Source organism: Phodopus roborovskii, unplaced genomic scaffold, assembly GCF_943737965.1.
Source record: "Phodopus roborovskii unplaced genomic scaffold, PHOROB, whole genome shotgun sequence".
In the NCBI taxonomy this organism is placed as follows: domain Eukaryota; kingdom Metazoa; phylum Chordata; class Mammalia; order Rodentia; family Cricetidae; genus Phodopus; species Phodopus roborovskii.
The window spans coordinates 18,985,317-19,011,225 of record NW_026126541.1 but is presented as its reverse complement, the minus strand read 5'-3'; the positions used below and the strand labels follow the sequence as shown (position 1 = coordinate 19,011,225).

At 46.9% G+C, this 25,909-nt stretch overlaps 1 protein-coding gene across 1 annotated transcript in view; it reads right to left on the bottom strand.

Moving 5' to 3' along the window:
- The window catches only part of Tll2 (tolloid like 2), a 66,065-nt gene that overhangs the window by 21,078 nt on the left and 19,078 nt on the right, over positions 1 to 25,909 (bottom strand). Inside the window, exons 5-10 of the mRNA XM_051200037.1 lie at positions 25,224 to 25,341; positions 22,126 to 22,304; positions 20,629 to 20,734; positions 13,469 to 13,593; positions 10,659 to 10,774; positions 6,458 to 6,560 (exon numbers count right to left, since the gene is read on the bottom strand). Of these exons, the coding sequence (XP_051055994.1) occupies positions 6,458 to 6,560; positions 10,659 to 10,774; positions 13,469 to 13,593; positions 20,629 to 20,734; positions 22,126 to 22,304; positions 25,224 to 25,341 (747 nt within the window). The remainder of the gene's footprint in view (positions 1 to 6,457; positions 6,561 to 10,658; positions 10,775 to 13,468; positions 13,594 to 20,628; positions 20,735 to 22,125; positions 22,305 to 25,223; positions 25,342 to 25,909) is intronic.

The window sequence follows — 25,909 nt, the reverse complement described above, 5'->3', positions numbered from 1 at the left end:
AGCCTCTTGACATTGAATTGCTCAGGACCAGATGCAGTACCTAAGGCATGGGTTGAAGAAGAGTGGGTTCCCCAGACTGCTGGCTTGGAGACACCCAGAGAGGGAGACTTGGTTGAAAAACTTTGGAGGGACACCATGGAACCCCATAAGGACTGACTCCTTGTCCCCTTCCCCCAAGCTAAGATGATGGCTAGAACAAACAAACAAACAAACAAACAAACAAAAAACCCACAAGGAGATTCTGGAAAAACAGAAAATGGTGTCCCCAGGACCTGCACAGAGCTCAGCAGGGCAACATGACCCAAGAGCCCTTGATCTTTCTGGGTCCAGTAAGGAATTGTCTATGTGGCTTGTCCAGACCTTTGCCCATGATACAGCCATGCAAAGCTCCCCGTGTCAGCCCTGATGTGACATAGCATCGTGCCTATAGGCTCCTGAGAAGGTATAGAGGGCACTTTCCCACAGTTCACAGACCCTGGGAGCCATAGAGTATCTCCCAAACTTGGAGGAGGATGTGGACTTGGGTATCACCTGAGCTACCTAAACTTGAGGGAAATAGAGAACTATAGCTCAAGCCCTAAGTCTCACTATGTAGCCCAGTCTGGCATTAAAGGCACTAAGTAGCTCAGGCTGGCCTCAAACTTGCTGGATTCTCCTGCCTCAGCCTCTCAAATGCTGGAGTTATAAACATGTGTAGTTGTGACCAGCTCTCATTAAAAAAAAAAAAAAAAAAAAAAAAAAAAAAAGTGGGTAGTTTAACCATTAGCACCACATAAAGCCCTGGACAAGGCACCAGATGTTATAATTACGCTTTATTCTTCTGAAAAAAGTGGAAAAGCATAAGGCTGAGGAAGAATTGGTACCACAGTGGGATTTTCCAGATGGTCAGCTCTGTTTCTTCTTTGAGGACAAACAGAGCAGAGGGCGGCCAGTAGACTCTGCTCCCTCCTGGCTCTGGCTGACTCCGGCTATCGGAATTGGTGCAATAATAATGTTGCCAATACTCTGGCAACAAAAAACACATTAGAAGGGCTGGGGAAATGACTCAGTGGGTGAAGTGCTTGCTGTGCAAGAATGGGGATTTGAATTTGAGCCCCAGAAACCATATAAAAAGTCAGGCGTGGTGGTTCGTGCTTATCATTCTAACACAGGGGAGGGGGTCTCACTGGCTAGCCAGCCTAGAGGTGGGTAGCATCTGAAGAATGGCACCCATTGTACTCCTACCTACATAGGCATACATGCTGATGAGCACATGTTCACCCATGCACATACAAGCATGCACACGCACACATACAGACAGAGAAACACCTACTAGAGAGCTATCAGCTTTGTGGTGTGACCTCTAGTACGGCCAATTACTGTGAGGAGTTTTGGGGAAACAACAGGTAAACATGAGGGGAGCACCACTTGTCAGCAGGGAGAGCACTGAGCGTCAGACCATGTCACCCTAAGTATTTCCAGTTAAGTTTCTCTTTCTAAAACCCCAGCTGCCACAGCCACTGAGGACCAATGACAAATGGGAGTGAGCAGGGAGGCCCACATTATCACGGCCTATGGGTCTAACTCAATGAGAAGAGCCATCTGCTGCCCCTGCCACAGGATGCCCCGCCCCTGCCCAGCCCTCTGGTCCAGGCGTGTATTATTCTGCCTTGGCAGATCTTCCGGACCCCTTTGCAATTCTCAGCTGACATCTCAGTATTTTCCTTGTCACGGCAGGGGATGCAATGGAAGCTCCCTTTCGTCGTCACTGACCATGTCTGTGTGAGACCCAGTCTGAAGCACTTGACATGGGCTCTCTCATCTCAGCCCATGTGCAGTGCTTTGAACTTGAAATGTGACCCAAAAGCTCCTGGGTTGAAGGTTTGGGCCCAAGTGATCGGATCCATTGATGGAGTCACAGATTAAGGGCTATTTAGAAGTGGGAGGAGCTAGGTCAATGGCGGTGGACCCTCAGTGAGTGTCCTCTCCTTGTCCCCGTCCCCCACCTCCACGCTGTCACCATGAAGTGAGCATCAGTGTTTTCTGCCAGCTGCTTCTGGCCTTGACACCAAATGAAAAGCACTCAAGTCCGGTGACTATGAACTGAAACCATCAGCCCAATAAACCTTATCTCTTTCCAGTTGATTTCCCTCAGGTATTTTGTCACAGCAAGGGAAATCTGATACACTGCTTTCCCCTGAATCAGGTACTGCTATTCTCCCCATTTCACAGATGAGAAAAGTGAGGATGGGAGCATCTGCCTCAAAGCTGGAGGTGGAAGCAAGATTTGAAGACTGGCAGCTTGAGATCCAGATCCTCATCACCATCATCCTTCTAAAGGAACTTGGATGTAACTCTGAACATTGTGCAAATTTGGATAAGACACCAAATGTGTTTTCTGGGAGTGGGAGAGCCATGTTCATGTCCCAGCTCAGAAGAAGACAAGCACAAATGAAGATCAAGGCCTCAGACACAGAGCACACCTGTCCCTGTGCCAGGTTTGGCTGTTGGCCTCACACTATCCATTCTGTTCATTTGGGAAGCAGCCCTTGCCCAGGAAGCCTCAGTGGTGGGGCCACGAGACTCCGACGGACCAGCCTGGCCTTTCTGAACTCCTCTCCATGTTCCAAGGAAATGGGATAAGGGGCTTTTATGTGCCTTGTGGTGACACTGAATGCTGAGGAAGCTCTTCAGAAAAAAAGTAGAGTGCTTGAAGTGATTTTCCTAATGGCAACAGGATAGGGTAATCCACGTTGTGGGACAGCGTTTAATATTACCAACTGGCTCCTCTGCAGGCATGGCCCTAAACCCCACCCCCACCCCGTTAAAGGTAAGTGGCCTCTGGAAGGACCAAAAGCCCATTTGTGGTCTTTAAGCAGCTGTAAAACATTCTCATCTACTTAATTTTCTTTTGAAACCAGTAAGTGAAAACCTGGGTCGCAAACAGCCTCCCTCGGGGAAGAGGCTGGGCAGACTGTCGAAAAACTGGCACAGAGAGGAGTCATTTCCTAGACTGAAATCTGGTTCCTGGGTTTAGAGGCGTTTAATAAGGATATCAAGGAGAGGAAATGCAGATGAGGACACTCCAAGTGGGCTCTGTGGGGAGTCATAAAGGGCCCATTCATAAAAAGTTATGCACGCATTATGCCTGGATTTTCACACACTGCCCTGGGAAAGAATGTGATGCGGAGCAAGATGTCTACTTTACAATCTGCCCTAATCCGTTCTCCCTCCTGCCAAAGGGGCATTGACCTGCCTCCTCCCAGCAGATTTCATGGCACTGACCCCTCCCAGGGACCAGCTTAGGCAACACAATGCACTTGTTCCAAACACAAAAATTCACTAACGATTGCATTTGGAAACATCAGAGCAGACCAAATAGTTGGCAAAGAAGGGTGCCTGCAAATGAAGAATGATGGTTCCAGGCATCAGGCCATGCCTTAACTACAATACTGTGCAATACTGTGTGTATGAGAGCGTGTGTGCGCACACAGAGAGAGAGAGAGAGAGAGAGAGAGAGAGAGAGAGAGAGAGAGAGAGAGAGAGAGATGGGGGGAGAGGGAGGGAGAGAGACAGAGCAATTCAGGTAAAATATGTGTGTCCTAACCCCACTCCTCCCAAGAAAAATCAACCCAAGCCATCACCAGGAAACTGGCAAACTGCATAAGTCCTGTTCTAATACTAAGAGACACCAAGGTCCCCACTGAGAAAATTCCCACTTGCCATTCAAGCGAAGGGGATGCCTGAAAACAGGCCTGTGTCCACTTTCTGGACCGTGCCTTGGCCCTTTTGGGAGAACTTTGGTTCCTTCCTCCCATGGCTTTAGTCTAACCCATTCCTGGTGGTATAGGGCTGCCAACATTGGCAAGCAAAACTCCAGGAAGCCTGGTTACCTTTGGCTCCCAGATAAACAACACATGGTCTATTTTGTCTGGCAACTGGGGATGCGAGGACTGCAAATATTTAGCAGTCACCTGTCCCCAGAGCAGGCCATTGGGATTCTGGTCTAAGTACAGTTACTAGCCAGCCGGGAGGCCTTAGGCTCTCCGTGTATGTGGGAGCTGCATTTCCCATGCCATGTGGGATTCGGTGACTTGAAGGTATCTGTCGGTGAGGGCAAGCCTCTCACACATAGCTTTTGTAAAACCATTATTGCAAAAGATCCAAACAGTAGAGAAGTGCACAAAACACAGCCTAACGCTGCCCACCACCCCCGCGCTTCCTTTCTCAGAGTAACCACTCCATCCCTTAATGAACACCCTTTCTGTGTGTTTGCTACTAGATGGAGGCACATGCAAGGCCAACAGGATCATTCTCTGACCCAGTTTGTGTGGGTTCTGGTTGTTTTCCAGGAGTCTCATCCAGGAACATGGTGGTGGTCAGACAAGTCTACAAACCGCTGCTCCCAGGAATCCAGCCTCACTGGGAGGTGGGGCTCGGGTGAGTACACAGTTATGTGTTCTGGTGCACTTGCACATGTGTGGACATGGATGCAATTGCATGTGTATTCAGGGGCATGGGGGCCAGAGGTCAACATCAGGCATCTCCCTCACTCTCTGTTCTTTGAGACAGGGTCTCTTGCTGAATCCAGACCTCACTGATTGAACTAAACTGGCTGGGTAGTGAGTTCCAGGGATCCACCTATTTCCACTGCTGCTCTTAGTTCTGGAGTCACAGGCACACACTACAGTGCCAGGATTTTTATGTGAGAGCTGGGGATCCAAACTCAGGTCCTTATGCTTGTGCAAGAAAGTACTTCACTCACTGAGTCACTCCCCTGCCCTGTGTCATTTTGGCACACCTGACAAATGCTGCTTGTGACCTGTATCTCTGACTGCTTCTCCCATGTCTGCTTATTTTAGGCAGGAAACAGAACCCAGTGCAGGCAGGCACTACCCTGTCTTGGGCAGTATTGTCACTTGCCCATGCCCACATTCCTATGCGTACTTCCAGGGGGCACTTGGTTTGTGTGTCTGGACTATTAGCTACATGGTAGATTTCTCCTAATGATGGCATATAGACCCTGCCCTGGCTCCTCAATGGTACCTTGGAGTTTCTGAGGGCACAAGTCCCCCCTGTTTGTACCCTTGAGAATTTAAACTCACTCTTCCGCTAGATACATGTGCCTGTGTGTTACATGAGCTATTCCCAATGATAGCTGACGTTACTCATGCAGAAGGCTACAGGTTCCCTAGAGACTACCCCTGTCTAGTGTGACTGCCTCATCCTGGTGCCCCAGGATCTAACACAACATCAGGACCTTCTCTCTCATCACCACCTGCAGCCAACCACTCTGGCAACAGCTCTTTCCCAGGTACATCACTTGCAGAGCAGCAAGTGTGGCTTTTCCACTCATATGAAGGAATGCCGGGGACCAGTCATCATCAAAACATTAGCCTTGACCAGCCAGGAGGCCACTGTACAGACCATTCCAGCAGAGAGGATACCCTGCTCTCATCCGCAACTCTTTCATCTGGCTCTTTGTTGGTCTCTCTCCACTATATCAGCTCCACTATATCTGGCCTTCTCAGGCCAATGAGCCCCAGCTTCGGGTCCCAAGACCCAAGACCACTGATCCCCCACGCAACATTAATCTTCCCTTATTAAGAGATCTATTTTGGGAAAACTTTCTCTTTATCCTGTGACCTTTCACTCAAAGGTCCAAGCTGCCTTTGGTGGATGAATCTAAATCTTGGCTTGTCCACAGAAATAATACCTGCCCATCAGAAAACCTGGGAGAGATAAGTAAGCTAAGAACAGAACAGAAACATGAAAACATCCTTCTCCATTCTGAAATAACCACTGTGTGTCATTTACATCTCCGGCTTTATTTGAGATTTATATTAGAAATCATGAAATGGTTTCTTGCAGTTGGACTCAGCCCATACAATGGTTTAAAGATTTAGTTTTGGACAGCGCAGACTCTTTATTTTATCATATCAGTCCCATTCTGCTCACCCCTGCCTGTTACAGCAGCTAACACAGCAATTCCTGCACTATACACATCTGCATATTCACATATGTATTTGAAATAAGTCTATTTACTCCATTCTGGAACATACTTATTGCAGGTTTCAGGGCACCAGAAAATCTCCCTGTATTGATACACACTCACCTCCAACTTTATGTTTAATGGATGGGAATTTTCTGTTGAAAAGATGTGTCACAATTTACTCAGCTGACCCCTACTGCTGAACATTTAAATTGCCCTTGATTCTCCCTGCTTCAGTGAACCTCCCTGCTGCTAGAGCTTTACACGCTTCCTTAATTAGTTCCCTAGGAGAAATTCCAACAAGTGGAATTGTTGGGTCACAGGGTGCTGACAGTTTTTAAAAGCCTTTAACATGTGTGGCCAAATGGAGTGCTCAGAGTTTTACAATGACAAGAGCACTTGAGAGCTTCCTGTGCCGGCTGCCACAATGGAGCCTTCCCGATAGTGTGAGCATCCCCGAGAACAGCCCATCTCTTTTCCACTCACCCAACAGGGGGGCTTTTCTCCAGTAACCATCCCGGACTTCCACGTAATCGTACCAGCACAGCCGGCTCTTAAACAAATCCATGGATGTGAAATTTAGGATGACCTGTAAAGAATTACCATAAAGTAGGTTTGAACAACAAAGCCTGAAGAGTTCTGAAGGATGCATCTTACATACCAGTGATCTAATATTACCCCTTAGCATAGAAAGCCCTCAGACCGCAGTAGGAGCGTCTTCTCCAAACACACACACAGGAAACCTCCTGACATCAAATAATAAACCTTAGGCGGGATGGGGAGTAAACAGAAGGAGATATGTCTTTCAGTTCCGTCTGGGGAGTCACTTGAGCTTTTTGAAGTTGCTAGGTGGTTTAAAGAAAGCAAGATGCATTAAAAGATGGGCCAGGGCAAGTTGAGACTAGGGATTTGGAAGGAGGTAAGGGGTCAATGAGGTTCAGAGATACGAACAGATCTTGTAACATCATCAATCATTCGGAGGGTCTGGGGTTAGCTCAAGTGCACACGAACACGGCTGTGATCACTGTCCCCTCAGCCATGACCTCCCACTTCTGAAGTTTTGTTGTCTCCCAAAGCCTTCCTGAAGTCAGTCCATCCTTCCATCCACCCAACCATCCTTCCATCCATCCATCCTTCCACCCATTCATCCATCATTCATTCATTCATTCATCCCATTATTCTTACTGGTTGACCACTTACAGTGTGTTTCTGTGTTGTTCTTCAGTGTCCCTTCCTAAGGTCGCCTTTGGGATGATTCCCACACTGCCCACAGCTACAGCTTCTAGGTCAGTTTTCCATGCCTTATGTCTCAGGTTTACCAAGCTGCCCCAACCCATCTTAGGGAATCCCTGAAGAAATCCCTGTGTCCCTATCTCATAAGTCAGGCTCTGCTAGATTCTAGATTCTCCAAGACAAGCCCAGTCCCTTTCTCAATACTCTAGAAGTTACATAACCTGGGCCCAGGTAAGTGTTCACTCCTAACTCCTTGCTCAGATGGAACCATCTGACATTTGATCTTTAGGAGTTCACCCACCCCCCATCCTCTCTCCCTCTCGGAGGTGTCTCAGTCAGTCACCTCAGCTCCACCCCTCACTGGCTCTAGAATCCTGAGGAAGTAATTGACTCCTGGATCTTTTTCCCAGCAGGTTGTGGAGGAGTCTGTGTACAGAGGGGCTAATGCTGTGTCTGGCATACAGCAAGTACTCCATAAACACAAGCCAGACGACACTGAGTGTGCCCTTAGCCAATCACAGCTGGCACCCCACCACCCCCACAGGCTTACTTTCCATCCTGATCATCGCTGAGAGTGCCCACCCCTTCCCTAGGGCCAATTCCCACCCAGGCAGATTCTTCCACAGAGCCAGAGGCCCCCCAGGAAATGAAGAGTGAGTGAGAACCAGAAAATAACAGATACGGTGCATGAGTATCATGGACATGTCTATCAGACTCCTAAGGACTGAGGAACCCAAGCATCTTAAGTTTGAGGTACCCCTGGGTTTCTCTCAAATCTGCATCATGCTGGTAACAAGGTAGTGGGGTGCAGGAATGCTTATAAGCTGGTCCTGCAGAGTTCTTTATTTTTATTTATTTACTTATTTATTTTTGTTTTTGTTTTTCGAGACAGGTTTTCTCTGTGTAGCTCCTGGCCTTGAACTCACAAAGATCCTCCTGCCTCTGCCTCCCGAGTCCTGGGATTAAAGCGTGCACCACCAACGCCCTGGTTAGTTTTTGCTCTCTTAAGATTATAGTGAAGAAATGTTAGTAACACTTCCTTGGAAATACATTCATGCTCTAACTGAGAGGGATAATTATTCAGGCTAATTATTTTAAGTATGTTAGGGAACCATAAACACCATTGGGGAGGAAGTGATGAGCGAGAGGCAATACGGGAATCAATCAAGTTTGCTAATTACTAGCAGCTCTGGGGAAGGCCGGGTGAGGCAGAAATGGGAATAATTGCAGGAATTTCAATGATGTATATTCTCTGAGCCCCCAGTGAGCAGTAATAATTGAGACTTAGTGAAGCTTACACGACTCAAACATATCATACAGGCCTGCTGTGCAGCAAGCCAACAATGTGGGCGGGGGATGACCAGGCCTCCTCCTCCTCTTCCTGCCTGTTAGCACCTCTAGCAGGCATGGTCATATCCACACAAAAGGCAAACGGTCAGATTCAAGATGACAACCACACTGTGTGTGTGTGTGTGTGTGTGTGTGTGTGTGTGCGCGCGCGCGCGCACATGCGCTCACATATGTGGTGGTGCATGCCTCCAAGTGTGTGAGTGCATATATCTGTGCGCACTCATGCAGATGGTTGGGGTGCTAGAGACTTGCACTCAGGTCCTCATGCTTGCACAGAAAACTATCTTAGCCACCGTGCAGTCTTCCAAGTCCTGGCATTGTCCTGTGAGAGTGCACACGTGTGCAGATGTGTATGTGTGTGAGCTCTGTCTCCTTTGTGTAACATGATGATGGCCCACTGTTCAGGTTTTTAGTCTCTCAGTGGTATGTGTTCACTTCCCAACCCTCCACCAAATGTAGTCACCTTGAGTAGGTCCAATTTTCTATTGATAAATGGGTGTCAACATCTAGCATGTGGGGTTGATGTGACTAAGGGAACTATAAGGCTATTGTGGGAAGAATCCAGTCTGTAAAAAAAATGCTTTCAAATTGACCCTAGCCATTACTCTCTGGTTCTCACATTGTACTTGAAGCTATAAATTATGAGTGTCTGTAGTCTGGCTGTGAACACCTGAAAAATATCCACTGTGGCGCACTGCCTGTATTTACCCTGGTGACACCCCACCCTAATGTAGCCACACATCCATTCCACAAGCACTCACGTGCCACAGCTGTACCATGAAAGTGGGATGCTGGGACTGCTGGGGACAATCTCTGTCCTCAGTGTGCTTAAAGGCTACAGATGGGACAATACCTCAGTAGTTATGACACTGAGGCATGCTGTGACGTGTGTGATTCTAGAAGGATCGGGGAACACACGGACATCCCCTCACCTAGACCTAAGAAAAGAGGGCTGACCTGGTCTGAAACAACTTCAAGAATATCTGGATGTGTAGAACACACAATAAATAAAAATTGGAGAGATGGCTCAGTGGTTAAGAGTGTGTACTGCTCTAGCACAGTACCCAAGTTCAGTTCCCACCACTCGTATTGGGCGGCTGATATCTGCCAGGGGATCTGGACTCAGGAGATCTGGATCAGCTCCAGCACACACACACACACACACACACACACACACACACACACACACACACACACACACACACTCACCCTTCAACACACATATACACATACTTAAAAAATAAAATAAAGAAAGCTAAACTTTAAAGTTCCAGTTCTGTATTCAATATGTGATTGGGCAATTTCTCTCCAGATACCTTGTCCACAGAATAAACATAAAGGTACTCTGTGGTGAGTGGAGCAGAACATATCCACCTTGGACCAAGGAGAAGAGGGCCTGGCCATGAGCTCAGCTGCAGAGGGCCATGGGATCTTCAGGGCCAAAGGAATTTGTAAATATAGGGCTTGCTAAGCCCCCAGCATCTTCTTCCAGGGACACAAGGCCTTGGCATTCCCTGAGCTCACTTATAGGACATGTCATGGCTTCCTTCCTGGATCTGAGAGCAGACACATGTCCGGACAGCCCACAGAGGGCTGCTTGCAAGGCTGGAGTGAATGATTGACACTCAAGGGTGTGGGTGGGTTATCAACATGGGGAAGAAGAGGGCTAGAGAAGAGAAGCCAGCTATGCTGGCTACATTGTCACCTACCAAAGACCACTCCAGGGTGTCAGGAATCTTATGTTGGATACTTGCCCTGTAGAGTATTAGTGCATTAGTCTAGGTAAAGGGCAGATTGTGGTTTGTCTGACAGGTAGCTTGATTCATAACTCATGTGGGCATCTAGGGCATGCCAGGCCTCCACTTGTGTGGGTAAGACTGACTGAGAAGTCAGAAAACACCGGATTCAGTGCAATCAGTGGTGCTCCTGGCATTCGGTGGGTCCTCAGAACAGCTGCTGTCATCACCGGCTCAAAGGCTGAGTCCTCCTATCCCTGCCTTTTAAAAATGGTGTTCACTGTTCATGTGTATAGGGTGCAGTGTCCTAGCCAGGGGTGTGCTCAGCATGCAACGATCCAATCAGGGGAGTTAATGTTCTCACCTACCTTTTCCCCAGGGGTGACAGAGATCCTCCAGACACAGTGGGAATAGGAGGGGTAGCCATTTGGAAAACCAGGTGCAGAAAAGTTTCCGGTTGTGTCCTGTAGTGTCTCCCCACATGCTGCATAAACAAAGCAACAACTCTGATACAGGCACACACAAGACTCCCCGCCTCACCCCCGAGCTACCCCTGCCCTAGGCCTGTGGAGTAAAAGCCCTTTCCCAAGCCAAAGCCCTGTCAATGATGGATGAAGAGTGAGCCAAGTAGACTGTCATTTTTCTGAGCAGGACAAGCAAAAGTAAGTAGATCTTGATGCCAAGGAGTAGCGCCCAGGGCTTCTGCCAAAGGCTCTTAGTATGACTTGATCTGGGTTCAGATCTCAGTTCTCCAGCCATGAGCTGGACCAACTCAGGGGCCAGTGAGGTCACCTGTATCACACAGACTGGGTCCACTCAAGCCTTGATCCCCCAGAATGTTACCGAGATTGTGCAACTAATTTACTGATTGATCGATGAGAGAGGTTGAGCCAGAGCCTCAGGCATGCTAGATAAGTGCCCTAACACTGAGCTACATATCTCCCAGCCACATTGGAGCCTTCATAATTGCTAATAATAGCATCTGTAGTAGGGGAAATACAAAAGTATAAGTCAGTAAAGCCAAAAGAAAACACGCTCTGAAACTCATATATGCCCCCATTTAAATTCTTTTCTTTTTGCGCTCCACCTCTGAGAGAGCTACCAAACAAACAAGAAAGCAGAAAAAATGCAAGGGTACAGACAGCTATATGAGCATAGTCTACAGTGTGCTCTTCGGCCTGTTTGTCTTTGAAGGGTGCCCAGTAATGGACATGTCTAGAATATAGAACCTGCATAAGAAAAAAAATTACTTCCTCTAATTTTTCCTTAAAGGAGGGGCATTCCTGTAGCTTGGGAGCAAAAGACATTTGCATTTCTTGAACCCTGGGGATTGACACCCCCAAAATGCAAAGGCAGTGGCTTGCTGAGTGACCTCCCCACCGTGGAGCTACCCACAAAGTGCAGGGAATGAGCGTCTTTAAGCATTTTCCCCCACCTCTGCTTGGGCACTGCCCTAGCTTGCAATGACCCCTTGAAGCAACCTCAGCTGCTCCTGGAGCTACAGGAGAGGGCATGTGGAGGGCTACCCATCATTTGCTTCAGGAAATCCTGGCTATCAGGGCCTCAGAGTCACATTACAGAACAGCTGCCAAGCATCGTGAGGCTCACTCCCAGCAGCCAACACCCCCGAGGGTTCCATGAACATTATTTTAGAATAATCATCAGCATTCTGCAAGAATAGATACCTTACTGTGTGCTCCAGGATATTTACCAGCTGCTGGGAAGCCTTTGGGGAAATAAGCAGCATATACAGTGTAACTAAATAAATACTGTGGCATTTCCCAGGGAATGCCTTAAGGTTTTCTTTTACATTCAGAAGGTTATATGATACGTGTGTCCTGTATTTCAGCCCTCGCATGCCCCTAGATGACTGAGGGCTGGATGAAAACATTTCCTCATCCCACAAGGATGCAGCCTACACAGCATTTTTCAGTCCCCATGATCCTGTGTTGTAGGGCAATGTCACAGCCCACATTTTCTCCAATAGCCCCAGTTTCAAATATTCCATCACAAATCAAAACACATCTGGTTTGAAGGATGTGAAGAAGGCTACTGAAGCTGTCAGTGATGGAATTTCCTTCTGTCCTCCCGAAGCCCCTAAACTTCATTCTGCCCCATAGTGCCGCAAACTTGGCTGCTACAATCAATACTTTGCATGGATTTAGAAGCACCTTAGGGCACTGACCCCAGAGTGACATGGAATGAAAAAATGCCAAAGCTGGTTAGTTTTAACTGTCCACTAGATACAAAACAGAGAGTCCTGACGAGGAATTACCTAGATCAGGTTGTCCTGTGTGCTTGTTTGTGTGCTTGTCATGAATGTTATCTGATGTAGGAAGACCCAGCCCAGTGTAGGTGGTAGCGTTCCTTAGGTAGGGCATAGGTCCCAAGCTATACAAGTCAGGAGAAAGCTACACGAGACAGCATATAGGATCCATATATTTTTCTTCTCTGCACTTGACTGTGACAAGTTAAGTTTCAGCCTTGACCTTCCCACAATAATGGATTGGAACTTGAAACTCTAAGCCAAATAAACTCTTCTCCGATGTGGCTTTTTGTCAACATATTTTATCACAGCAACAGAAATGAAACCAGGATAGAGATGAAGTCTGAGGAGAAGGGACCGCAACCCTAGCTCATGACAAGCCTTTGCTTCACCCCAAGATGCTCTCTGGTCTTTAACAGCATATGGTTGGTAGCCAACCCTGAGACCACAGCACCGAGACTTGCTGTGACTGTAGCATTTGGGAACTGGACCCCTACCATCCCCAAACCATTCCTCTCACTCTTTGCCTTCTGGCCAGAAGCTCTTGGTTCTTCCTTTGCTGTATCCGCATTCCCCAGTTCCCTAGAAAGAAGAGGAGCTCTCGGAGCAACGGGTCACGCTGTACTGCATTCCACTTCCCCTCTTCCCTCTGCACTCAGGGCTTTGCCAAAGAACTTCAAAAGCCTCCCATAGACAGGCGGCCATGGGCTCTGAGCCTGCTATGTGTCTCTCCAATTCAGCATTCTGCACCGTACTGCACACTCCCCAACAAAGACACAAGAAACCACAGCTACTAAGATGCGGCCCCTTCAGTTCCCACATCCAGCAAGGGACGGGGTTGCTTGCACACAGCATGCATTGTGTAGCATGGGGTGCTAGGAGTTGCTGGGAATCCCCATGGCTCACAGTTACCTGGGCATTTGTACAGCTTCCTGGCTTGAGCTATATCTCCCTGACTGAGCCGCACTCGTTGGCCAATGGTTGGCCTGACGCCATTGTCGTCTCGACGGGGTAGGATGGTGTCTAAGAAAACTCCTCTACAGGAAATAAAAGAGAGAGAGAAAGAAAAGTCAAGGTTGCCAGGCTTTGTGCGAGGAGATTCCCAGTCTTCATTTCTTTCCTCCATCAACATTCCTGAACCTATCACTTGCCACCATCTCTCCCTGCTAGCATGACTGAGTGGCTTCTTTCACTCACGCTGACTTGCAGCCTTCCATCCCATGCACGGCCTACTCATTTCCCAATGGGAAGGCAGCTGCCAAGTTGAAAAATATACTCTAGTCTAGTGGTCTGAAGCCTGCCTTACTTATGTGGACTGAGTACTTCCATGAAGCTCTTGACAGGCCCTCATACCGGGGCTGTCATATTGCACAAACCAGGGACCACCATTCAGAGACTGTGTTGCAAGTGGCACCCCCTGGAGTTGTGCATTAGGCAGTACATTGTGTAGATAAGTCTTGGAGCTAGCTGCTTCAGGAAGAGCCTGAGAACTGGTCCAGCAGATATCTCAAGAACACTAGAGGTCATCAAAAGATGCCAGGCTGCATATTCCCATGCCAGGCCTGCCTCTGCCATGTAGGTTAATTTGAGATGCCCCTTCCCTTCTTTGAACTTTGCTGAGCCTCAGTTTACTTCACTGCACAATAGAAGATTGGCTGGTTGGTTGTGATGGCCCCTCCTAGTCCTAGCACCTTATTCTTTACTTGTGTGACTAAGATCTAAAATGTCAGGGGCATTTCTAAAACACAAGAGGACCCCCAGATGTCTGATTGAGCCCTGGTCTATTCACACCTGGATGCCAAATCCAAGTCCCCTCCTCTGCCTGTAGACTCTCTATTTGGGCCTGTCCTACGCGTTGTTCTTCTTCATGCATTGTCTATTCCTTTCTTAGCCAACTTCCCAAAGTATTGCCTCTGTTCCTTTTTGACATTCAGCTTCCATTCACTCTGTACTCCTATGGTGATTTAACTGGCCTGGCAAGATCATGTGTACTCCAGTGGGATCATCTTAGTCTTCATCTGTCTCTCTATATCTCTGGAAGCTGTCAGCACCTCTTTCCTCTCCCAGGTCCCAGGCCTTGCTGCACAAACTAGGAGAGAACTGCCTCTTCCACTTCCTCCTTAATGATGCCCCTGCCTCTGCTCTGTCCATGCTACACCAACAGAGAGCTTGAATTACCCCAGAGAATTGTGTCCAGATCAGAGTCATCCAATAGACCCCAATATCTGGTACCACCTCCCTAAGCTGTACCATGGGCCAAGATCCTACCCTAAATTGGGCCCACAACTGGATTTACCCCACCCTTTTGCTTGTCCCCTGACCTTTGACCCTGGAGATTGTCTCTGGAAGGGCTCCCAGCTCCTCCCTGCTCCTCACTCTTCTTACTGAACCAGTGACCAAGTTCTGTCCAGTGTACCCTTGTCAGCCACCCTTGAACCCAGGCCCTCCTCCCGGCTCCCAGGCCACTGTTGGAGATCACATGATAGGCATCTCTTCCTGAATTTTCTCTGGAAGCTTCCTGACTATGTCATTCTCTATGGGTTCAACCTCCTTTGCCCCAGTCCTAAAATGCTGCAACGTGGCCACCCCAGAAAGCAAGGACAGGTGTGTGCTTAGCAATTTCCTGCCACTTGGCTGTCGGGGCCCTTCGCTCATGATTTCTGACTTCCTCTCCAGCCATACGTCTTGTATCGCCTTCTAGGCCCTCTCCCTAGGATGCCCACACCCCATTGTTTTGCCTGCTCACAAGACTCCTGCTCATTCTCCAGATCCTGCGTCAGTTGTCCCTCCCCTTAAAGCCTTTCAGGACATTTCTACCCTCCCATCTGGTGTTGCCCTATTCTCTTGACTAGTTTCTATCATATTCTTTCTTTCTTTTTTTTTTTTTCCAATGTGTTGGTGACATTTTCTACTCTGCCAAAAGTAAGTTTCTCAAGACTGGATTTTTCCTTTCTGTCCTTACAGACTCGGGTGGGGGCAGGGGAGGAAGGGCACAAGCCCCACCTATTTTTTTTTAATTAAATTATACAACCACAATGAGGAACTCTTATTCAAAGAACTTCACAAAATAGTTATTTACATCCAAAAGAATCAGCTAAAACATACACAGCTTAGCTACTGGCTTCTCCCCCCACCCAGCTCTGAGTTCTCCTAAATTCCCTGCCACGCTAGATGATACACATCTCAGTTTTTTTCTGCTTACATCACAGTGTTATCTTTTTGGCTGTGAAGTGCTTGTTTTTCTCAGACTCTCAGCACACTTTCTCTCCATTGAGCACAAGAGAATCCAGATCATCGCAGCAGAGGGCCTTGTGGCCTTCTTTGCTCAACCGTTAACCTCCACCCTGACTTTTGCTGAGGCTCAGTCCTTCTCTCCCAGAGTCCCCCAAGGTTCTTCATGTACACCTGTTCTCCCCTCCTCGCCAGGCTTGAAATCCTAAATAATGACTTCTAAGACAACTAAAATTCTGAATTCAGTTACTTGCTCAACAGAGAGACACTTCTGCCCTAACAAAGGACATGGCTCCCTGGGACAACTTCTCTGAAGGAGGAATTTTGCAACAAAAAACAAATAGAAGCATCTTGATTAAGGAGTGGCCTGGGCTTAGGTGATGTCAGCAAGGCCACCAGCAGGCCTGGCATGTTTATGCTATGTTCCCTCCTCCGATATTCTTAGGGCTTTCCCTATTGTCCCTATTGTCACGAGGCTCCCTGAATGACTTGGTGTGCAGACAGAGCTGGAAGTGAAGACCCATCCCAGCACCTCGGCAGGCCTGAACCTTCTGCCAGCCTTCTTCATCTTTCTGGCATGTGTCCCACCGCTCAGGGAGCATAGGCTTCCATGTATATAAGTGGTGACATAAGTACACGGGAGGTTTGGGACAAAAGTAGCAGGCTCAACAGTGGCTCTCACCCAGTCTTTGGAGCTAAGACATCAATGCAATTCCCCGAGTTACTGATAGGCCACTGAGTTCTGGAGAATGTCCACTCTCGGAGTCTCTCTGAACTGTAGCAATGCACCTTTACCCTTTCTGGATGGACAGTGCCCAACATTGACTTCAGGCTAAACTGGGAAGGCTTGACAGATGTCTTAGGGAATAAAATTGTCAGCTCTGAGTTTTCCAAACAAAGACATCCCTGTAACAGAGGACTGTCTCCTCAACTTCTGGACCTGTGCCCAGCAAAACTTCTAAGGACACCACTCCCCCCAAGGGGGAAAGGAGAAGAAAGGCAATAAAACCAGAGGGGACAGGGCTGGAAGAAGACAGCTCAGGTCGTAAAGAGACTCAGAGACTGCATTTCCCATCAGCAGGAAGGGCTTTATCCCACAGGTCTGTGTCCTGCAGGGATTGGCTCCTCTTTCGAGCTAAAAGGTGAGGTACAGTGCAGTCCTAGGGGAGGAATGACCAAGGGAAACGAGTTGCAGTTAGAAGTAGAGAAGCCTGTGATAATGCTGCAAAAAAAAAAAAAAAAAAAAAAAAAAAAGCCAAAAAGCCACCAATAAGAGCCCATGGTATAAAACAGCCTTCTAAAAACTTCATACCAAAAAAAAAAAAAAAAAAAAAAAATCACAAATGCAATGCAGGCATCCAAAACGTATTTGTGTGTGTGTGTGTGTGTGTGTGTGTGTGTGTGTGTGTGTGTGTAGGCAATGGATTCCAAGCTCAGGGGCAAGAGCTGATAAGAGGCCTGGGGTAGATGATTAAATAATGTACTTCATCTCTTAATAGCGACATCCCTTTGAAAGGCAAAGGTGCTGTTTGTTCCACTAAGAGGCAGAGTGTATTTCTTCACTTCACCTAATTCTGGCCTTTTGGATAGGGTGTGAGAAAAGCCTTTTTAGAGGCTTGCAGGTACCCAGGCTGCCCTCCAACAGCCGTGAGTCCTCAAGCAGAGAAGAGCCTGGTTAAATCTACTGAAGGGTGAGAGTTTACGGGAAGGAGGAGCATGGGCTATGTGTGACTGGCCAGCTTAGATCCCCGGCCCAATTAAGCTGCCAAATGACTGGCAAGACCAGAGAAGAGTGAGCTGGGCTGACCCAGAGTAAAACAACAACAGCAAAACCCCAGTAAGTTGTGATTTTAAGACCCTACGTTTGGCAGGGAAGTTATACAGCAATAGGGATTGTAGCAGTAACTGAACTCTGCCTCAGGGAAGCCACTCTGCATCAGCTGCCCACCACGTCCTAGAGCTGTTCCTTGCCAATCTCCCTCCTAGGCCCTTTGGATGAGGTGTGATTATTTCATGGGTTTGGCTCAAAGATTTCCTCTGGTCTGTGCTGATAAGATAGCTCATGCTGACTTTGGAGTTAGAAAAGTTTCCCTCCAGAGGTACAGAAGCAAGGGATTATGGAGCTAGAGATCACAGGAGGGAAAAAGATAGGAAAACAGCAAGAGAGTTAGGAAGAATAGGATGAGCTTCTGCTTGGCCTCTGGTTCCAGAACGTACTACAGTGGGTGGTGCCTTCGTTCCTACAGCCCTACGTGCCCTCATAGGAGAGACTTGAGTCTCCCTTCTGAAGAGGGGCATCTGCCACATTTGTGAGTATGTACAAAGGCCTACAAAGAATAATGGACAGGATTTTCCTCACCCATTCCCCTGCAGTGCAGCTCTCTAAGCCTCTTTGGCCCTCATACATTCACTTAAAACTTAACACGAGTTAAGTGTATGTGGCAGGCACCTAGCCGGATGCTACACACTAGATGAGAATGAGACAGGGCTATGTCTAAGGCTCACAGCCTACTGGGGGAGGGAGGAATGTGGCAGATAAGCAGAGAGGTGGCTCAGCTATTAAAGGCTAGGGGGGTGGTTTGGAAGAAAATGGCCCCCAAGGGGAATGGCGCTATTAGGAGGTGTGGCTTTGTTGGGGGTGGGTGTGGTCGTGTTGGAAGAAGTGCTCACTGCGGAGGTGGGCTTTGAGGTCTCATCTATGCTCAAGTCACACCCGGAGAGACAGACCACTTTCTGTTGCTTATGAGGCAAGATGTGCAACTCGCACCATGATGACAAGGGACTAAATCTCTGGAAATGTAAGGCACCCCAATTAAATGTTTTCCTTCATAAGAGTTGCCATGGTCATGGTGTCTCTTCACAGCAATAGAAGCCCTAAACTATGACAGCTAGGCTTACAAACAAAAATTGTAAAATGATATGAATAATTACAGAAGTTACCAAAAATAAGACCCAAGGCACAAGTTTCTCGGTTGGGCCAATGTGACATTGTGTCCTTGACATTGTTGATACTGTTGATACCAGCCCATAAGCCCCTGGTTAATGGTGGCACTAAGTTGTTCCCTGTATGTTTTCTGAGCTAGGTCTCAGCCAACCCCAACACCTGTCTTCCCACCCACCCCCCTCGTCCATTGTTAGGACAGAAAGCAGGATAGATCTACGGTTTCTTCTTCAGGTTCCTGCTCTGACTTCCCTCAACGATGCACTATGACCTGGAGGTATAAGATGAAATAAACCCATTCCTCCTAATTTGCTTTTGGTCAGAGTATTTTTATCACAACAATATAAAGGAAACCAGACCACCCTCTAGCCCCAAAATGGACCCCTCAAGTCTACTTTAGCAGTCTAGAAGAGGAAGCCCCTTCACTTCAGATTTCCTGTGTGGCAATGCACAGGGTCACCTGCCGTCTCCTGCCTTATCTGCCCTAGACTGAGAGATTGCTGCACAAAGGCTGGGGCTGGAGGGGACTCGGGGGCAGCTGAGTCGCCCATCTTCTAAGGAGACAGTCCGAAACTGAATTGAGTAACACTCTCTGGTCAGGGGGCTGGGAACCCTGTTTGGGTGCAGCAGGCAGGTCAGGACTGAAGCAGATATGTGGCCAGGGGAGCAGTAACCCTAAGGAACTTGGGATTTACCAGTCTGCCAACCTCATGGAGGAGATTTGTAGGCCAAGAACCAAACAGCCCTCAATGATCAGTTTCCTATCCAGAGCCAACGCTCCCAAGCCAACGACTCCCTTTAGCCCTGACACACATGGGGACTTGGAAATGGCCTGTTTTCCTCTCTGCCTTGCCTACTAGGAAGCATGAGCTGACAAAGCCTTCGTGTCCCACTGGCATGTATTCTGAGCACTGAATTTATTCCAGACTTCAACATAGCTCTCTGTCTTTCCACCTAACCCTTGCTGGTGTGTGTGTGTGTGTGTGTGTGTGTGTGTGTGTGTGTGTGTGTGTGTGTGTGTGTGTTGGAAACTACCCACATAGGACCTTTCTGGGAGGAAGGATTAGATAAATGAACAGACATTTGTAAGAGGATACTTAACAGCCAAGAAGATAAAAATATTTGCAATGTCTCTTTTACTTTTAAGTGTTTCCATAAGGGCTGAGAAGGCCTACCAGCTGGGACTAGTGGGGATGCTCTTCTCTGCACACAACAGTTACATGGCCCAGCCACAGGAGCAGTATGGAGAAAACACCTCCATGCACAGCCCCACACAGGGGAAGGACCCCAAGGGTGCCTGAGGTAAATAGCAGCTCCACCCTTCTCTCTTGAGTAGCACCTATTCCCTGAGAACTGAAAGTATGGAACCGTCCTCCTTGTTCTCACTTTGATCTGGGTACCTGTGCTCTCTCAAGATGTTGGAGCTTAGTTTTCTTTGTCTCTAAAAAGAACCCGTGATTTGCAGCCTTTCCTTCTCTGATACAGCCTAGCTTCCTTAATAAACAGAGCCTGTTCTAGGACAATGGCAAGCACTTTCCAATTTGTTTAGGATGTGTGTTAGAGATGCCCCCACCCAACAGGAATTTTATAAAAAAAGCCTCTAGGTTATTCTCCCAGATGACCTTTCCATAATTTCTCTTTTCCATTTTGTTCCTTGTGACATGAGGGCATGATGGAACACACCAGCTTCACAACGGGACTCAATCTTATTAGCAAGAACATGATTAGATTGTATTTCACTGCAGCCCAGAGGCCACTGTATTTCAAGGATGGACAGGCCAGCCATGGAAGGAGCATGCCGAGACCTGTTCACTCTCCACAGACCTCAGGACTCCTCAGACCCTAGCCTGAGGCAAGTGTAATAAAAACAGACTGGGGGGGGGTCAACAAAGGTTCTGACCTTGAGAAGGTGTTCCGGGCATAGTGCATGATGCTGTCGAAGTCATAGGTCTCTCCCAAAGAGCTCACCTCGCCGGCTTCCATTTTTAAGAAATTATACTCCTGACCTGTGACACAACACTCTGTTAAGAAATATGGGAATAAGGCAGTACCCAAAAGGAAGCTGTGGGGAGGAGAAGGGCCCAGGCAACTTCTGGGAGCTCTTGTTGTCTGAGTGGCCAGATGACAGGACTTTTGGTGACTGTATGTAATAGACCAGAAATTTGAAGCATTGGACAAGCCCTGTATTCTCTCTGTCCCACTATCCAACACCCCTCCCCAAATGCTGCTTGAAACTTCCAAGTCTGCTTGTAGATAGATAGCACTGAATCTGCTTGCCTAAAATATTTGGTTTAAAAGAAAAAAAATCTCCAAAATTCTCATCTTTCAATTTGAAGAAAATAAATCACAAGGTTCAAGTCCTCTAAAGCAAGCTTAAAGCGATCTGGGGAGCTTGGTTGGGGAAGCATGCTTGCTTCATAAGCATGGCTTGAGTTCAGTTCCCCGAATACATGTATTAATATGGCTTGGTGGCACCTGATTATAACTCCAGCCTTGAGAGCAGAAATGGGTGCATACCTAAGGCTTACTGGCCATTCTAGCCTTCTTGGCAAGCTCAAGGTTAATGAGAAGTGTTGTCTCAAAAAATAATGTGGAAAGGCCCTGAGAAACAGCATCCAAGGTTGTTCTCTGATCTCCATGTGCCATAAGCATGTGAACTTACATGTATACCTACCTACACAAAGCAGATTAAGGCAGCTATATAATTCAGCTAGCTACTTTCTTGTTCAATATCAACTTTTTTTGTTTGGTTTCTTTGTTTTTGAGACAAGATCTTATTGGCTGACTGAGATGCTGAGATGGATTTGAACTCACCCATAGTCCATGCTGGCCTCCAACTTGTGATCCTTCTGCCTCAACTTCCTTAGTACATGACTTATAAGCAAAAGCAAGTACTACCTCACCAGGCTCGAATACAGACTTTTAGGCCAACTTATTTGACATGAAAATATGCATACATTTTTGATCTGTTCATGCTGTCTGCCTTGGGGGTAGAATGCTTCCACACAGGGTACCATTTTCACATGCATTTTACCTTAATTTGCTTTGCAATTTCAAAAGGCAGCATTGCGTGGCAAAAGTAACTCATGAAAACTGCAGGGAGAACTCTTTTGCCTAATCAGCCTTGACTCTGCTTAGGAACTTGGGTTAGATTTCATTTTCCTTTATAACATGAAGACTCATGCTTTCTACTTTGTTGTAAGCCACGCGCTTCAGCAGATGTGTTCTCAGGAATGCCATAGGTGGCCGGTGGTAGGGCCATAACAAGTGCCTACAAAGTTAGGTCACTGCCTCCAGTTAGCTATGAGCCTTGAACGCTCCCAGCAGGCCCTCCTCTGTCCTAAGTGTGGGGATGTTCAGCTTTGCTGGCTCCTAGACTCCACTCAAGATCCCTTACCTGGCTGGATGTTTTCTCTGATGATGGTGACATGCTGGTCTCGGTCCGGCCGAGTGTGTTCATGCCAGAAACCAACCACATGGCCCAGCTCATGAGCCACAATGCCAAACTTGTCACAGTTTTTCCCAATGGATATGGCCTGTGGACCTCCTCCTCGGCGCCCCACATAGGAGCAACAGCTGCGAGATGAAATACAGAGATTAGCAGGCCTGAGGGTATCAAATAGAGAGGCAACCTCCTTCCTACTTCATCTTGCCACTCATGGTATAAAGCTGTATAAAAGAAAGAAAAAGAGGAAGGAAGGAAGGAAAGGAGGGAGGGAGGGAGGAAGGAAGGAAGGGAGGAAAGAAGGAAGAAAGGGTTTCAGAGGTAGAAGTATTTTCATTGTTCAACTTCCCCTAACAAGATCATCATTCCCCCAAAATGTATCTTGGCCTTTTGGTGATCACAGATCCCATTTAGAACCTGAAGAAAGAAATGGCCTTCCTACCAAGAACGAAGCATGCCCACACTCATCTCTCATCTATGTTGCATGTCCACAGAGCCTTCTTTGAGGACAAGAAGAGACAAGAAGTAGGTGGCTGAGTTCTGGAAAGGGTGCTCCTGGATGTCATTGTTAATGATCTTAGTAAGTGTCTATATTCAACCCAGGTATATTTTTCAAAAAATATTTATTCATTATTCCTAAGCACTGGTTTTATGAGACTTTTATTATTGTTTTGTTGTTGAATGGTGTGGTGGGGGAGGAAGGATGGTGTGTGTGTGTGCACATGCATGCATGTGTGTGTGATAGCATATTAATGTGAGAGTATACACACCCTTGCATGTGCATGAGTTTGCCAAAGAATGGAGTCGGTGCTGGGAATTCAAGCCCAGATGCTCAAGCTTCCAGGGCAAGAATTCTTACACACCGAGGTAGCTCTCCAGCCCTTTAGTATTATTGCTCAACTAAGGTAGCCTAGAACTCATTATGTAGCCCAGGCTGACCTTAATATCACAGTCTCAACTTCTGGAATGCTGGGATTACAGGTGTATGCCACTGTACCAGGTTTATCAGACTATAATAAAGGCATAAAAAGGAAATCAAAAAGCACTGGATAGCTGGCTCAGTGCTCAAGAGCCCTTGCTGCTCTTGCAGAGGACCTGGGTTTAGTTTCCAGCACACAGGTGGCACCTCACAACTGACTGTGATGTCAGCTTCCAGGAATCTGATGCCCTCTTCTGGCCTCTGAAGGTACCAAGTCTTCATGAGGGGCACATTATACATGCAGGCAAAACACTCATACACCTACGATAAATCTTTTTTAAAAAAGGAATTAAAACTTTTGATTACACCATCACCCACATATTATTTACTGAGCATGTAAACACACATGTCCACGTTGCAAAAGACTGACTCTCTCACTCCTATATCCAAAGATAACAGAAGTGTTATATTTTCCTATTATGGAATTCTATCAGGCGAAGCATGACTAAAGAACATACTTAACTTTGTATTCACTCTGTGACCAGTCGCTTTACTTAAAACTCTTAGGCTTTAAATTTCTTAGTTGACTTTCTGGGTTTCCAGGCACATGGTCACATTAACTCCCAATAATGCAAACTTGATTTTGTTCCTGCCAATCTTCAAAGCATTGATTTCACTCTCTAGTCTAGCCATATTAGCAGTTCCAGAGCAGAGGTAATTTATTGTGAAGATCAGAAATCTCTTCGAATTGTCCCCAATTCTAACGGAAATACTTTTAGGATCAATATGTACTTATGCATACATAAACTATACACATAGGAACACAAAGCTATCTGCATACATGAAAACACACACTTTAATAAATGGCATCTATTCCTGTGAGGTCTTTTTTGAAGCAGAAAGTGCATGTTGGTCATCCAGATGCTGTAAGCATCTGCTGAGATATGTACAGATCTTCTCTCTGATCTCTCAGTCACATGAGTAGATTTTCTGGATGTAGATGGGTCTTATGTTCTACACAAACTGATGGGTAGCCTTTCTTCTACTCTTCACTGGGAATTCTAGCATCTTAAATGTAATTTTCCATAGCTATTCATGTGAGGTACATCTGTACCTTGTTAATTTCTTCTTCCATAATGGGTGCTTTCAGGACAGCAAGCAATTCACGATAGCTCTCTAAAACATTTGGAAATGTTCTTTCTCTTTGGAAAGTTTCAGTGTTGAAATAACATTGAAGGATCTAAAATAATTTCTCTTGAGATTCTGGGTTTGGTGCTTGGAGGGGAAGAATTTCCTCCTCTGTTCATCAGCTTCTTCAAAAGTTACTGTTCTGTCCAGCTGCGCCTCTCCTGGACATGCACCTGTACCCTACCACAGAGACACTAAAATCTGCATTTATTGCTGTGTGTGTACTCATGCCAGCAAGGAAACAGTACCAGCCTAGGGGCTCACCCACAGATCAACGGATAATGAAAAAGTACATCTATACAACAAATGCCATTCGGCTACAAAGAAAAATAAAATCAGGAACATGAATGGATCTAGAAAGTATAATATTAATCAAGGTGACCCAAACTCAGAAGGACAAAAACTGCATGCTCTGTCTCGCATGCAGATCCTATTCTACAATGTACATAGTCTATAATGTATATAGTCTATAATGTGTGAGTGTAAGCAAGGGTAAATGTGAGTATAGGAACGTGACTAAGAGAGGATATTAGGTGACGAGAAAGGATGGAAAGTGGACCCAAGGGACATGAAAGAGAAAGAGAAAAACAGGCCTCTAAAATGGCAGACGTTCATACACTCGGACATGCACTTGTGAGCTGGGAGAGTCTGCCACTTCATCAGCTATTATTAGCTCTTCAGTGGAGTCACTGGCCCGAGTCTTTCTCCACATGAATCATCATCGGCCTTGCTGTCCTGGTGACAGGACCCATCAGCAATGAGTCTCCCTGGAGCCACACTCTGAACTCATCTCCTTTCACTGAGGACAAAGAGCGTCCAACGAAACCTGGCCTCCCACAAATCATAGCTCAGTGGAAATGCAGCATGACAGAAAGTTCCAGACCCATGCATCCTTGCATCTGTCCCCTGGTACTCCACTGAGGCAGTCTTCCTTCCTGCTTACCCACAGGTCCTGTAACTGAACACAATGAAGCTCTCCTCGTCTGTCCTTTCCACGAAGGTCACACAGGTGTGCTTTTCCCAGTGTCTCATGGCCTGTTTGAAAATGGCCCTCTGGCTGCCTGAAACAACAGAGCAATGCTGATCACTTCACTCCTGGACACACCATGCCCTCTTTAGTCACGAAGGCACAGTCTTAAGACAAAGCTTGCTCTGGTTTTCAAAATTCCTGCTGGTAATACTGCATTTTTTTTTTTGAGGCTTAAAAGAGATTTGAAGTGTCATCACACACACACACACACACACACACACACACACACACACACACACAAATGTGACTAGGGGTGGTAGTGATGGATGTGTTCATTAATTGGGTTGTGGGGTCATTATACAATGTCTCATTATACATTGTATATATATTAGGTCAACTACCTTGTATATAAAGGTTGGTCAAATATTTTTAGTTGCTTCTAAAAGCTTTTTTGGTGACCCAGAATAGAAGTCTATTGGGGTTCACAGTTCCCTTTCCCAAGGATGCTGACACATGTCTGTAATCCAAGCACTCAGGAGCAGAGACAAGAGCACTGCCATAAGTTCAAGGCAAGTCTCATCTACATAGAGAGTTTCATCCAGCCAGGGTGACTTTACAAGATCCTGTCAAGGGGAGAGGGAGCTGGAAAGATGGCTCAG